The 15,541-nt window shown below is 36.8% G+C and overlaps 1 protein-coding gene across 12 annotated transcripts in view; it reads right to left on the bottom strand.

The window, feature by feature from the left end:
- Window positions 1-15,541, bottom strand: part of AP3B1 (adaptor related protein complex 3 subunit beta 1) — a 580,418-nt gene that overhangs the window by 132,931 nt on the left and 431,946 nt on the right. For all 12 annotated transcript variants that reach the window (XM_065550060.1, XM_005288300.4, XM_065550061.1 and 9 more), the window contains 6 exons: window positions 13,752-13,849; window positions 12,699-12,753; window positions 12,544-12,615; window positions 9,947-10,009; window positions 9,109-9,241; window positions 2,918-3,027 (listed from right to left, as the gene is read on the bottom strand). In XM_065550060.1, the coding sequence (XP_065406132.1) occupies window positions 2,918-3,027; window positions 9,109-9,241; window positions 9,947-10,009; window positions 12,544-12,615; window positions 12,699-12,753; window positions 13,752-13,849 (531 nt within the window). The remainder of the gene's footprint in view (window positions 1-2,917; window positions 3,028-9,108; window positions 9,242-9,946; window positions 10,010-12,543; window positions 12,616-12,698; window positions 12,754-13,751; window positions 13,850-15,541) is intronic.

Raw genomic sequence — 15,541 nt, 5'->3', positions numbered from 1 at the left:
CGGATTTATTTGGGGTTTGGATCCCATTGGGAACTGGGTGTCTGGGTGCTGGAGATAGGTGACTTGCTGATCAGTTTTTGGTTAAAGTCTGCAGTTTTGGGGGCATGGACCAGACCTGGATCTGTGTTGCAGCAGACTACCATGTTTATATAGCTAAGCACTCTACAAAACAGAGAAAAAGACCTGGGTTCCTGCCCAAAAGAGCTTATGAGATAAGTTCAGACATACTACAAGTGATGACAGGAACAAGTAGGTAAAAGGAAAATAAAGATTTTAAAGAACACCACATGATGAGTTCCAGTCATTCAGAACCAACACTGCACTGTGTAGAGGGTACAAAGCATGGACGACTTGCTCAGAATTTTTGTTGTAAACGAGAGATTGAATCTTAGCATGGCTTCAAATAGCCCTGCAATTATTTGTTATTGAACTTCCTAACACTGTTTTATAATTGGTCAGACATATTTAGCTTGCTGTCATATCACATTTTAAACGACTTCTTAGGCAACTTCCACAAGAATTAGTAAATTTCATACTGGGTGACACCTCAGAGCAACATTGCTGTACAGGATTTTCCTTCCTGAATCTAGTGTCCACGAGGCACCTCCTCACTGAAAATGACAAACCCATCAGCCCAATACAGGTGAAATTTATAACAAAAAAAACTTTGAATGCACAAATGGCACTCTATCCAATTTGTAGCCATTAAAACAAACAAAAATACCCTAACAAAACTATACACACACATACATTCAAGGAAAGTATATTGGAATAGATTAAAAGGAATTATTTTCTAGTGACAAGTGTCTTGTTTTTCTTTTATTCCTTTTATTTAATTTTTGTCATTTTCACAGGGTCAAATTCAACTCGGTTATAAGCTGGGACAAAAATATTTGCCCCATTTATATGAGCTCAATGTAGCTCACAGTATTTTACTCTGTTTTCCTTTATGCCACAATTTCCTAAGATGCCAAACTCTTACATCAATCATATATGTATTCTTACAACAACTTGAAGTTCCAATCCCCACTTACATTTAAGTGAGCCACTTCACCCACACCATTTAAGGAGGGGAAACAGGATAATAGGCAAGTACATCTTTTCCAGTTTCACTAAAGAATCTTGAAACCAACTTAGGAGGGGTAACTGTTTCCAAGCAAAACCAATGAAAAAAAATTGCCTGACTACTCCTTTAAAAAAAAAAAAAAAAAGAGGGAAGTTTTTAAATCCTTGCTTAATATCTCACACAGCAGACATTGAGGCAGAGATGTTATTTTAGCTGTCAACCCTTTGTGAAATATTTTTTTTTATGTATATTTGCAATTATGAGCTAAATGTTAAGAGCACACTAATGCATGGAAAAGTAAGGGGAATGTGTGCCACATGCAAACATTGAATCCTGTTTCATTTTAGTTCTTACACTGAGCTTTTAAGATCCCTGACCTCATTCACTGACCACCTTGGAAGTTTGTAGAAAAAATGCATATTATAAAGACTGGGCATGCTATCTTAACTTGGCATTACCTGACATATGAGAGCTTAACTGTGCATTTTTAAAGATCTCAACATAATTTAATTTAATTTCCTATATTGACTTTTTAAAGGAAAATAAGTCAGTCAATCTAAAACAGGGGTCGGCAACATTCGGCATGCGGCTCACCAAGGTAAGCACCCTGGCGGGCCGGGACAGTTTATTTACCTGCTGACGCGGCAGGTTCGGCCGATCGCGGCCCCCCACTGGCCTTCCACCATATCCCAAATCAGGAGCTCAAGCCCTGTAGCTAGTTAAAAATTTCTTGCCATTTCTTGCCACTGTATGATGTATGAATACACCTCACCTCGATATAATGCGACCCAATATAACACGAATTCGGATACAACGCAGTAAAGCAGTGCTCCGGGGGGAGCGGGGGCTACGCACCCCAGTGGATCAAAGCAAGTTCAATATAACGCCGTTTCACCTATAACGCGGTAAGATTTTTTGGCTCCCGAGGACAGCATTATATCGAGGTAGAGGTGTATATCAGACCTACAGTAATACAATCCCACACCGCAACAATATTCTGTCATCTGCTTCTTGCAGAGCCAGGGGAAAGCACAGGTCACTCATTATACCTAAAATGCAGGGATTGTTTTACTACTCTCCCTAATAAACTGAGGAAGAGAACGGTGGTGCAGAAGAGGATAGTCTGACAGCCAAGAGGCCAAGGAAGGGGACACTATGTCAAATAGGTTTCATGGGTGTACTCTTTCTGGGAGATACTTCTAGATTCCTAGTCACTAAGGATGTTCCATCTCGTGGACGTGCAAGCCTCACTCGAGGTTAAAGTTCCACTGTTCCAGCAGAGTTTAGCTGTGGTGGGAGGTCACAATTACACAAAGTGATGCAATCCCTTTGGTAACTTCACCCAGTCCCTTGGGGGCCTCAAAATTAGCATGATTAATATAGATTTTGATCCAATATTACACTGGAAGCCAATGAACAAGGGCAAAAAACCAAGAGGAGGAGATGCAATATAATAGAGATATTTGGGGTATTCAGCAAGACGTAAATACTGCAGATACTAGCACTAATAAATTTTTATTTGATTAATCCAATCCTGTTTGAATGAGTCTGTTTTTGCAAATACTATATTCAGGCTATTCTGAATCTTTCCTTCTCCATTAATACGTGTTTGATATGAGTGAAGCCAAGAACATTTTAATAAAACAGTAAGCATTCAAAATTTGTATACAGGGTTTGAACAATCCTGATGAGATTAAACTGTGTTTCAATGTGTAAGCCATGAGAACTTTGTCTTATCCAAAAAAAGCCACAGTTAACAAATCAAATGTTTTAGTTTATGTGATTTATATTTTAACACTTCAATTTTAATTAGTTAGCAAAGAAAATACAGAAGTATGCATAAATACTCACAGTAATAGTGTCCAAGAGCTTTGCCATATGTTTAATAATTTCACCATGGTGTGCGGGCTGTGTTTGTAGCAGTTTCTTAATGACAACTACACTTTCAGCAACTACTATTTCTGATAAAGACAAAAACAAGTTATAACTTTTTTTTAAGTGTTTATGCATATGGAATACAAATCACGTGCACCAAATTGTCAGCAACTGTTTCAAAACTGTAAATGAACTAACAAGTTTAACTGCAAAACTAATTTAATTTATAATAGTAGCATAAATGTGCAGATCTTTTATAAATCTAAAGACAGGCCCTGCTCCAACAAGCAAGTTATGATAGGAAAAAAAGAGGAGGAAGGATTGTGGTAACAAATAAAAGCATGTCCCATTATACACACTTCTTGAGGATTCCTTTTAATTAAGTTTTAATGTGTCTGTACTTAATTTTTTTATTTTTAAAATAAGTCATTATACAGACACAAATACCTATTCCACATAATTAAATTGTAGTATTTAATGGACTCTCAAAGAAATATAGGTTGTTCAGAAAATTGCCAGCTAATTCAACAAACAGTAAAAATAGCAAAACACTGCATTTGCACACTCCCCCGGTCCCCCATCCTCTCTCCCAAGTCCATAATCTAATCTCTAGTACATTCAAATGAGGATCCTAAATAGGCAAGCTGTTTGAAGATTTATGTCCAAGTCATGCACCAGAATGCTTAACTACTGTAACAAGTAACATTCACAGCCTGATCAACTTGTATGAAATATGCAGTTTTTGAAGCTGAAAACCCCTCATTGGTGCAGAGGTAGGCTTCTATGCAAGAATAAACTCATGTAAGGAAAGATGAAGGAAAGTCAAACAGTCAAGGCTGAAACCAAAGCAATAAATAAATAAATAAATAAATAAATAAATAAATAAATAAATAAATAAAGTAGACTGACTAATGTAACAGACGTTCACTATAATTCTAATTTTCATGTCCACTAGAAAAAGCAGACAATTATTTTTCCTCATACTGTACATGCACTTTGAAAACAATCATTGGGGAAAGGTAAACTTATATTTCCCCAAACAGATCACAACATCCTCGTATTTGAATAGTTAATCCAACACATGGACTGTTCATTTTCAATTTACATCAGTAATCAGAAAGAAAAGGAAAGATGTACAAAAGAAGAGTACTGAGGGAAAGAAATCCCTTAAATATTGCCATGGTCAACTAGAAATTAGAAGAGCTCACTGTGGTGGATTTTTGTTTTCAAAATTACAGCTGTAGCTATCCATGGATACCTCTTGAACCTCTGAAGAGTTTAAATTTTAGCGCCCAGTTTTATGTGTCATCCTCTATTTGACATGACAACTGAGTCATTTATCTAAACTAATTTCTTGAATAAGGTTAAGATTACATAATTAGAGACAAAAATCAAGGCTTACCGGCATGGAGACAGGAAGTTAATCCAAACTAACTAAAAAGTGTGAATTTAAAGTGGATCGAATTAAGCTAAACAGAATTAAGGCCACTTCCATTCTGAATGAAACTGTCCTAACAGGGATTTAATGCAATGTAAGTAATCTACTTTAAATTCACACCTTCAGTTAATACAGATTAATCTTCCTGAGAATCCCTTTGTAGAAAAAACCCTAAATTTCAAAATACATCTGTTCCACGGATGCCAAGGATTTACGCAATCCTACCATCGAGGTTATTTTGGAGAGTATTTTGCCCCCTTCACCATTGCCAAAAATTACAATGATAGAACAAGTAAAAAAATAAAAAGTGTCAAACTTGTCAAGTGACAATTTTTCAACAAACCTGTAAGTAGTTTGGAGGGTTGAGGAGGGGAGAGAAACAGAATTCCCAAAAATAATCCTTGAAATGACATTTTTCCTTGAATGCCACTTACTAGCGAGGGTAAATGAACAGCAAATTAAAACAAGGACTATCTAAAACCGTTTGTGGCTACATAATACAAAGTTTAAAGAGTAACTGCTTCCACAAAAGGGCCTGGTCAACACTGGGGGGGGGGGGGGAAGGGGAAATCAATCTAAGATACGCAACTTCAGCTACGAGAATAGCATAGCTGAAGTTGACGTATCTTAGATCGACTTAGAATCACTTACTTCGCGTCCTCGCGGCACAGGATCAACGGCCGCTGCTCCCCATCGACTCCGCTTCCGCCTCTCACCGTGGTGGAGTTCTGGAGTCGACGGCAGAGCAATCGGGGATCGACTTATCGCGTCTACACTAGACACGATAAACCGATCCCAGATAGATTGATCGCTACCCGCCAATCCGGCGGGTAGTATAGACGTACCCTAGGAGTCCCAATCCTCCCTGCCATCTTCCGTATCAGTCAAGGATAATAGGCACAGCCCTTTGGCTCAGTGTTTGTAAGAATTTCAAGCACTGATAACATCTGATCTTTTTCTTTCCTATAATAAGTAATAAGATAAGGTCAAAATGCAAGCACAACTTTAAGTGTAGTGATATACACAGAACAGTAGAAACTGCAGACCAACAAAATGAAAGTTAATTGATTATGCAGTGTGGTTTGTTAAAAAAGATTATACTATGTCAAACTAATAAAATCACGCTCAAAAGTCAAGTGTTTACACAAGAAAAGAAAACTAGTTTAAACCAAAACCTAACAACTAAGGTGGGTTCTAAGATATGCTTAAAAGTCTCAGGCATTGTGGAAATGTACATGATAAAGTGCATTGTAAGTTATGTACAAAGAAATGTATGAAATATCACTACAGGAACCACTTTGCAGAAGCAGTTAGGAGCAAGTAAGTGTATGTGATAGAAGGAGCAAGTTTGAAGTACTGAATTGGAAATATAAAGTAGATGAACTGGCATGATTCCAGTTAAAAGAATATAGCTACCACTAAAAATGTTAAATGTAAAGTACAAATGAGAGCAAAATAAATTAATATCAGAATACAATTGGAAGTAATCTAGAATAATAAACTGATGCACTGTGAAGTTTATTTTCTGAATGTGGAGGATTCAAAAACCACCAAGACATACTGGCAAATATATCAATACATTGGCAAAAAACCAACAGTTAGGTGGTTTAACATCTCAGAAGTGAAAATCAAGCAGAAACATCAGGATGAAAAGATATAATCTTATAAAATTAATACAAGGTTTGATGAGCATTAATCAAAACAAGGAAAGCTATATACAATTACGTATTCATCTGCCAGTCTACGAACAAAAATTAGTTAAAGTTCAAATACAGATTTAGCAACATGTAATGTAATGAAAGAATCAGAAGTAACAAAACTTCTAGACAGTTTAGACCAGGGGTCGGCAATGTTTAGCACGCGGCTCGCCAGGATAAGCACCCTGGCGGGCCGGGCCAGTTTATTTACCTGCTGACGCGGCAGGTTCGGCCGATCGCGGCCCCCACTCGGCACGGTTTGCCGTCCCGGGCCAATGGGGGCGGCGGGAAGCCGCAGCCAGCTCATCTCTCGCCCGCGCCGCTTCCCGCCGCCTCCATTGGCCCGGGACGGCAAACCGCGGCGAGTGGGCGCCGCGATCGGCCGAACCTGCCGCGTCAGCAGGTAAATAAACTGGCCCGGCCCGCAAGGGTGCTTACCCTGGCGAGCCGCGTGCCAAACGTTGCCGACCCCTGGTCTAGACTGTAGACACAGTATAGCAATACTCCACAGGAATACTGGAGCTACAACTAAAGTAAAAAAGATTACAGGAAATGTAATGATAAATGAGGTATTAATTCTAAAACCAGCAACAGGGTGCTTTTGAATGAAACAGTTTACCTAGAAGGTTTGGTAATTGGGAAACAGTAAATATAAAAAGGTAGTCTGGTGAGGATTGTCTGGACAAATAGAAATTGAGAGATGGATCAGCAGCTTCTCAATTCTCTACACCAAGTCACTGACCACTAATCATAACATTCTCAAATCACTACTGCAAGCTTTGGCAAAAGATTTCTACACGATATTGGAATGAGTATTTAACTCAGGAAACACAATCACAAAAAAAAAAAAAAAAGCCTTTGACATATCAACTCTTCAAAACTATACTGTGTTCAGTCACACAAAATTCCATTTTAGTAATCCATAGTGCTATAGCAGGAAACGAAAATCACACAGTGAACCACAATTTGAATGGTACGATAATTTGTTAATAATTTGAATTACAATAATTTTCCCAAGTGAAAAATTTAACCACTCCAGCACCATTCAGAAATCCACAAATAAATTATTTAGGAAAAACATACAGAATATTAAAATGGCACTGGAAAAAACAAGAGCTTCGAAAGAGGCTCCAACTTGCAATGCAGTATTTTGTATGACAGATACATTTTACTAGGAAAATAAGGTTCATTAGTTATATATGTTAACTGAGGGTGGGAAATGAGAGAGGGGAGAATCTGTGTTGGATTTTGATTTTGTTTATGTAGAAGTGCTATTATGTAAGCTTCTGTACGTAGAAATTTGTAAATCAGATCCTGGAAATTGCTCAAGATTGAAATTTAGCAGAAAGAGTGCAGGGTAAGCTGGGTCATTACCAAAACTTTAGCCCATACACACATCATTTCTAGATGCCCTGACTCCAAATTATGGTAAATTCTTGAACAGGCAAGTAGGGGTTTCTTGTGCCCTCTTCTATGACCAACTACATGTCATTCAACTGATTTGAAAGAAGTCAAAAGGCCAAATGTAGCGACGTCAGCAGTTTTTATTAAGCAACTTTCTAACACCTGTTTGTTTGGGGCAGTTCCTGATTTAGAAGTGATTGCAAGATGGACATCACAAACTTCTAAAAGCTGAAAACATCATGAGAGGATGATCATTACTTTCTATTAAGTCTGTAAGCGATGAAAAGACAACCTCTATACTTACTATATCTCCTAGCAGCTGCAGACATATTGGGTGAACAAAGCTGTTCAGAAATTACTAAGAAATCCTTAGCAAAATGAACAGCGGCCCAGGCTATACGAGGGATGAAAATATTCCATACTAACACGAAGTAAAGGAAGGAGCATGCTGGAAGAAACATTTTTCATTTAGCCAGAAAGGTAGAGGGCATGAGAAGAAAAGGCAAACCCATACTCTGTTATGCAGGGCCTCCAGCCACAAAAACAAAAATAACATGGATATACAAGTAACTGAAATAAAATATTCAAAAACTGTTTGATGCTTTTACTGACTGAATTAAACTAAGACCTCATTTGCCTTTACAAAAAACTGATCTAAATAAATTAATGTTTGTACTTTGAGATCCCCAAGTGAAAAGCTGAGCTCCCACAAACCCCACTGAAGTCAATGGGAGCGATAGGAGCTTAGCATCATTGAAAGAAAAATAATCAGACCTCCTATTTAGGTGCATAAACATGAATTCAGGAACCTAACTTTATCCCTCTTCTGTATCATTAGTCCCAATTAGTAAGTTTGTCTTTAAAGCTCACTCCTCTGAAGACTTGAGTATTTCCAAGTAGATTTTGCCAAATACACTGTATCTTATATTATTAAGAGACAGTAATTGTAATTTCCTGATTTGTTTCCTTCTGTGTGATTATTATATAACTGCACTAACTACCAGTGCCTTTGTCAAAGACAGATGTGTAGTGTTTTGCTACAGTATTCTATTTGGCCTATATCCACTCCTTGTGCTCCTAAGCAATTTGCAACGGTTCTATTTTGTGTATAAAATTAATAGGAAGCTAAATTACAAAACCAAACTAAGTTTGAAGCTGCCTATTCTAAAACAGTTTAATATGCTCTTTGATTTCACCATTCATATGTACAAAATGCCATTCCCCTGCTTTTAGCACCCTCTGCAGGCTAACTGTTTTAATGCAACTGAACATACTATTAGACAAAATATTAAACTACTATTCTCTGTGAAACACATTGCATATCTTTTAATTACTACATTTTGAACAATTACAGGTGTCAGTGTAACTGCACACTGGGAGTAATGCATTGCTTTCTTTAAAGCGGAGTGGGGAGTCAAACTATGAAAACAATTTCAAACCACAGGATAAATCAAGCAATGTTACTATTTGTCTAGCTGAGTTTGTTATTCCATAGCCACACCAATTGACTTCAAACAGACTTCACGATTCAATACACTTTTTTAATTTGTTGCTACCTGCGGATCCTGCCAAGATGATGATTCAAGCTATCAAGTCACTCAAAAACACAAACAGAACAGTTAGCTTACCATCCCTGTTGGACAACAAACACACTAGGCCGTTAAGGCATGTGTCAGTCACTTCTGAGATGTTGGTTGCACATCTGCCTATAGCCTGAATTGTAGCTGCAGCAAATTGTTTATCTTGGCTTTTCACATAGGTCTGGAGAAAACAGGATTTCCATTAGTAAACACACTGATCTTATTAACTGGAAACTTACCTTATTATCTGTATTAAATAAATGTACTTTAGACTAAATTTAATTTACAAAGCTATATTGCACATTAGAAATTATGCTGCTATCCTGTATTTTTAAGAACTTATTGTCTTGCCAGTTTCTGTCACCTGTGATGACAGAGGCCTGTGACTGCAGGGGGGGTGGGGGGGGGAGGAGAGGGCAATCACCCAAAAGCAGAAGTTAGTTTGAGTGCAAGGCTGAAGGAGGTTGATGAGCTCTCTCTTCAGGGAGGTTTCAGTCCATTTAACTAGCTGCATCTGTAAATCTATGAATAACCAACCTGTCTGAAAAAAGAACTGGTTTCTTTTGGGGAAGCCCAGCCTGAGAACTGGAGGAATGAAAATAGCTGACAGATGAGAGGAAGGACACACACTGTTGACACTACAGACTGCACATCTGGCAAAGATGTAATAGGAAAAATATAGTAGATAACACTTTACTCTATTCCAATTATTTAAAGAATAAATATTTAAAGAAACAGCCTCTGTTTCATTCAAAGAGCATCTTATACAGCAACAGGACTATCGTTTAAAAATTTCCAAGTTCATCTACAAAAAGTTTATAATACATGTAAAATGTTAACAGAATGCAATTTATGCAAGAAGAATACTCTTGAATTGTGCACAAACCTGAAATTCTCGAAGTAGTGTTGATATGTTGGCCTCATTTGCTAAATTTGTCAAGATTTCAAGCTGAAGGAGAGAAGAGATATTTTATTGTAAGTTGATTAAAATAAGTAGAAAACATTTTTTAGAAATTATATGCATATTGTATTTTATCTACAAGAAAAAGTATCGCTTAAAACTTAAGAGAACACTTAATAGTTTAGGCAGAAATCTCAAGTACCCTGAAAAGTTAACATCCTCCAGAACCTAAAGAATGTGCTTTCAAAGCAACACAGTAGGACTCAGCCCGGCATTTCCCACTAGCTGTAGCTCTACATAGTGCCACTGTATAACAAGTAGAGCGCAAATGCTTTTGGTGATATGTTTTCCAACATGATGTAGACAAAACAAAGGAAAAAAGAAGCATGGGACATGATTAGGCTGAGGAGTGGGGGGAGAGATAAGGTGCCAGAGAGCAATGAATGAAATTTCCATAACTCATTCTCAAAGCAGCTGTGATCAAGAGTCCTTATTTGAGGGAAATAGGTGCTTCCATAGCATTCATCAAATTCTGTTTTGACAAATTACAGCTCATCCTAAAAAGTCTCTCCCTAATTTTTGGTGAGGAAAAAGATAAATCACTCTTGATATGCTACACCAGTGTGCCACATCAAACGTTTCATGCTTCGAGGCTGTATCAACACTGAAGCATGAAGTTCCCTACATTGGAGGCCTCCAATGCAATCTGAATGCAGAACATAGGCAGAAAGGACCTTTAGCAAGAGAAACAGCTGGTAATATGAACTCAGTAACTGAATGACATGCATCTGGATTTAGAAAAGTTTTGACTAATTGTCTGGTTCTGAATGGAACAACATAAACGGCAGGTGTCCCCAACTTAAAGTGGGAAGTTTGACAGGTCTGCATACTTGAGCACTTGAGTTTTAGGAGTAAGTTTTGAACACTGAGGTTTTTTTAAATGATGTGTAAAACAATTTAGCACTGATTAACTTTTTTGAAACACTACATATTGCATTTAATAGTAATGGTTAGTATTTTTTCTGTCTTCATAGCACTTAATTTAACCACCACCTTGTAAATAATGACAACACTGTGAGAGCAGAATGTCAGATATCCACAACAGATGTGGTGAAATAAAGGAGAGGTTTTATTTTTTGTTTTAATGTAAGTTGTTAAATAAAAACATGACTGAAATACCAGGAATAATACAAGACTAGTATTTACTAGCAGTCCCATTAATAAAGTGCACTTTTCAGAAAGTGTACAGTAACATTTACTCCCAAAATATTTATATATATTAAATATTTATATAAAAAAAGATGGGTTTCTCTCTCTCACCACAATCCCCCCTGCTGCACTCCATTCTCTTGTTTTTATGTACAAGTTTGTTGAAACACCATAGGTCTTACCAAAGATATGAGACCACAAGGGTTAGCCCTCTTCACCTTTTAAAACACTCAGTTATTCCCAGCCTGGCAGCCACCTCCTACTTCTCCTTGCCTTCTTCCTTGGTCTCCTGACAGTGATTTGCTTCTGTATGCAAGTGTCCCTGACTCCTCCCATTTCCCAGCATGCCCAGCAGTTTGCTCTAAAGTGAGGCCGCAAAGCCTTTCCATTTTAACACTGGAGTGGGTCAGAGAAGCCTTAAGTTCTCAATTCACCAGTTTAAACAAAGGCTAGCTTCCTCCATAAGCCCTAAATCTTACAGTTTCAAGTAAGAAGAAAGATTATATTAGGATTTGTTCTCTAGTCTGTCCCCCTAAAATCAGAAACTCTCCAACCACCTAAGACAGAACTAAGTTAAGAAAACTCATCTACCATTCCCTCAAACCTCTGGGCCTTAGTAAAACCTCTGCTGATGAAAGGATGACAAAAACTTGTTAAGAAAAGGAGCCAGAAATATTTAACATTCCAGTCACAATTATTTTATTTATTTTAAAGTTGGAAAAACTAAAACAGCAAGGTTAAGTGACTGTCCCTTAAGCTCCAGGGACAGAGTTCAGATCTACAAATGGAACTCAAGAGTTACAGGTCACAGCAGGCATCTCTCTCCCGGTACAGTGTGTGTACATGGAAAGACAAACAAATTATATCACTATGTACTCCATAAGTCCTAAATTTGAGTCCTAAATTTTGTGGTCATCTCTGCACAGAAAAGTGAAGTTCTGGACAATCCTAAAATTGACATCTATTCCCAAATTTCTCATACAATGGGAATTATAAAATGGGAATAATAATACTTTCCCCCCCATCATAAAGCATTGAGATCTTGAAGTGAAAAGCAAAGCATATCTGCTACTTATATCAAGTAACTCTGTGTGGACACCTCTTCAGATAGAAAGAGAGCCATTGCTACCTTACACAACATTTCCATTCAGCATATTCAGTTAGCCTGCTGTACCTGGAAAATCACCCATTTGCCTGCCCCAAAGGCCATCTGTAGAAATCAGATTGAAAAAGCAGAATAGTTCAGAGACACATGAGTTTCACAGCAGTCAAAGAGTATGTTACTTTCCTGTTAGAAATACTAACTAATCATACAGTGTATACATGAAATATATATATATATATATATATATATTATGTATTATAAAACACACCTTTGATGTTTTGATCATCGTTGGATCAGTTGACCTAACATAGAAACTCTTCAGGTAAGGTTCAAACATGCCCTGAAAAATAAAAGCCATTGAAGAAGTAGTTGTGCCTATGCTTAATTTAAAGTACAATCTAGAAAATGCAAAGCAAGGTATACCTTTCTTTGAATTGACATAGTTGCAATATTCTGCAGAACAATATACTGCACTTCCCTACAAATCAAAAAGAGAGAGTACTGTTGAATATATTTATCAAAATCACATATTTGGAGAACAGTATATTAAAAGCAACAAAAAAAAAATTCAGACCAAAAGGATGCACTTGCATGTATTGCTGAAAGGTTTTTAGCTGAATTTTCAATAAATATCTATGCATAAAAACTACCATGTATATTTGACTTATAAAATATATTTGAGTATGCCAAAGAAACAAGAAAAAGTTGAAGCATGACAGCTATTACATGTCACTCATCAGTTTTATAGCAAGATGCAGCACAAATTTAGGACTGTCACTTTTAAAAGGCAGACAATGTGGGTGAAGTAATATCTCTTATTGGACCACTTCTGTTGGTGAAAGAGACAAGCTGAGCTCTTCTTCAGGTCACCCACCTTCTCTATAAAATCCTGGGACCAACACAGCCTAAAACAACACTGCATACTTTTAAAAGGAAAATATTACTTTTTAATGTAATGATGCAGCCTTTGTTTGACATAGGGCTTTCCTCAAACAAAACGAAAAAATGAAGGATTTATTTAGGAGTTTTGAAGCTAGCATTGCAAGACATACAGCAAACCAGAAACTCAAGAAGGTCCCATATATTTCTAGATAGTGAGACTAAAAAGAAAATGTTTACAATTGTCTGCACTACAGAAACTACTGTGGTAGATAACCATTTGGCTTCACCTAATATTTGTGCTGTTAAATGTGGGATGGACAATACTTGACAACTAACAGGTGTTTTAAAAGTAGTTTTCCAAGGATAATTATCAAAAAAGTGAGTGGTTTGGGGTGTATTCTGCTAGTCCCAGGTATCTGTCAGAGGGCTGTGTGCATATTCTGGTAAACTGTAGACCACTACAAAAATATAAATATTTATCTAGCACAAATATATAAGCCTCAGTTTATGATGTACAGTTACATGTAATTTAAAACTGAACAGCAAACTGTTTAGCAAGTTCTGTTTGAAGTTCAACAAAAGAGCTTGACCCACCTATTGCTACGAAGTAAACGCACTAAGGATTTAGAAACAATGCCAGCTTCAGATTTTGGTGCCAAGTGCCAGTAAAGCTGGGCAACTGCCATCACCACCTGAAAATACAATGTTAACATGCAGAACAATCTGCTACCTTAAAATAACTACACAATGCTCTACTTTCAAGCTGCAAAATTACACACTCATTGCTTGTACAAAAATTTAAATTTCTATTTTTGCATATGTAATCTTTGATACCAAGGGGTTGATTGAAAAGCCAGGATATATTTTCATTTCTGAATTATAATCTAATGAATAACTTACATTCCTATTAGTAATAAATAAATAAATAATAAGCAGATGTAGCTAAAGTTCTAATCAAACTGATATTTTAAGAAACCAGAACTTACAGCCTTATCAGTACAAATGAATGAGAAAATTCCCTCTCTTTAAATCTATATAAAGCTTTTTATTTTTATTAAATCTAGCTCTAGCAATAGCTGTTCATTAATTAGTTTTAAACAGTAATACCATCACCAAAAACCTTTTCCTATTACCATATTAATCAAGCTATACAATGGTATTTGCATTTAATAATGACCTACAGGGACGTAAAACAACAAAAGGAAACCTGTAGGGTTATGTGCTTGTGAGCCAAGTAACAAAATGTAAGAGATCGTAAAAAAACCACAATTGATTTTTAAAACTTAATAGGTCCTCCTCCTGGAAACAAAGCTAATGTTGTAGCAATATTTTAAAAAGGGAACATGGGATGACTCTTAACTACAGGTTGGGCAGCCTAATATTCTGAACAAAACCATGAAAGGGCTCATAAGGGATGCAATTTGGCAAGAATTAAAAGAATGACCACCTCAAATTGAACATGAGCCAACAATGTGATGCTGTTGCAAAAAAGGCTATTATTCTGGGGTGTAGTAACAGGAATGTCTTATATAAGACACAGGAGGCAATTGTTCCACTCTGCTTAGCAATGGAGAGGCCTCAGCTGTGTCCAGTGTTGGACACCATACTTTAAGATAGATATGGACAAATTAGAGATAGTCCAGAGGAGAGCAATAAAAAGTGACAAAGTTTAGAAAACCTGACCTATGAGGAAAGGTTTAAAAAACTGGGCGTGTTTAGTCTTGAGAAGACGACGACTGATGGAAGACCTCATAAGAGTTTTAAATGCATTTAGGTCTGTCGTAAAGAAAATGCTGATCAATTGTTCTCCATGTCTACTGAAGATAGGACAAGAAATAATCTGCCACAAAGAACATTTAGGTTACATATTAAGAAAAAAAATTAACTTATACAGATAGTTAAGCACTGGAATAGATTCCCAAGGGAGGTTGTGGAATCCTTGTCACTGGAGGTTTTTAAGAACAGGTTAGATAAAAACACCTGTCAGGGTGGTTTAGGTATTCGTTGCTCTGTCTCAAAGAGGGGGTTTGGACTAAATGACTTTTCGAGGTCCCTTCCAGCCCTACATTTTTATGATTCTATAAACACCAATCACCATGATTTTATGGTCTTATCAAACAAACTTGATATTTCTGATGCTATTACAAATTCAATTGATAAAGGTAATAATGTTGACATAATATACTTTGACTTAGTGCCACAGTATATTTTGATTAAATAATAAACGCTATACAAAATGAATGTAGAACATATTAAATGGACTAAAAACTGCCTAATTGATAAATCTCAAAAAGTAAATATAAATGAGCAATCATATAATGTATTTCTAGTGGAGTCCCCAGGGATCTGTTCTTGGCCCAAAATATTCAATATCTTTATCAATG

The sequence above is a fragment of the Chrysemys picta genome, chromosome 6, assembly GCF_011386835.1.
Source record: "Chrysemys picta bellii isolate R12L10 chromosome 6, ASM1138683v2, whole genome shotgun sequence".
Lineage (NCBI taxonomy): Eukaryota > Metazoa > Chordata > Testudines > Emydidae > Chrysemys > Chrysemys picta.
This window is presented reverse-complemented; position numbering and strand designations above follow the sequence as displayed.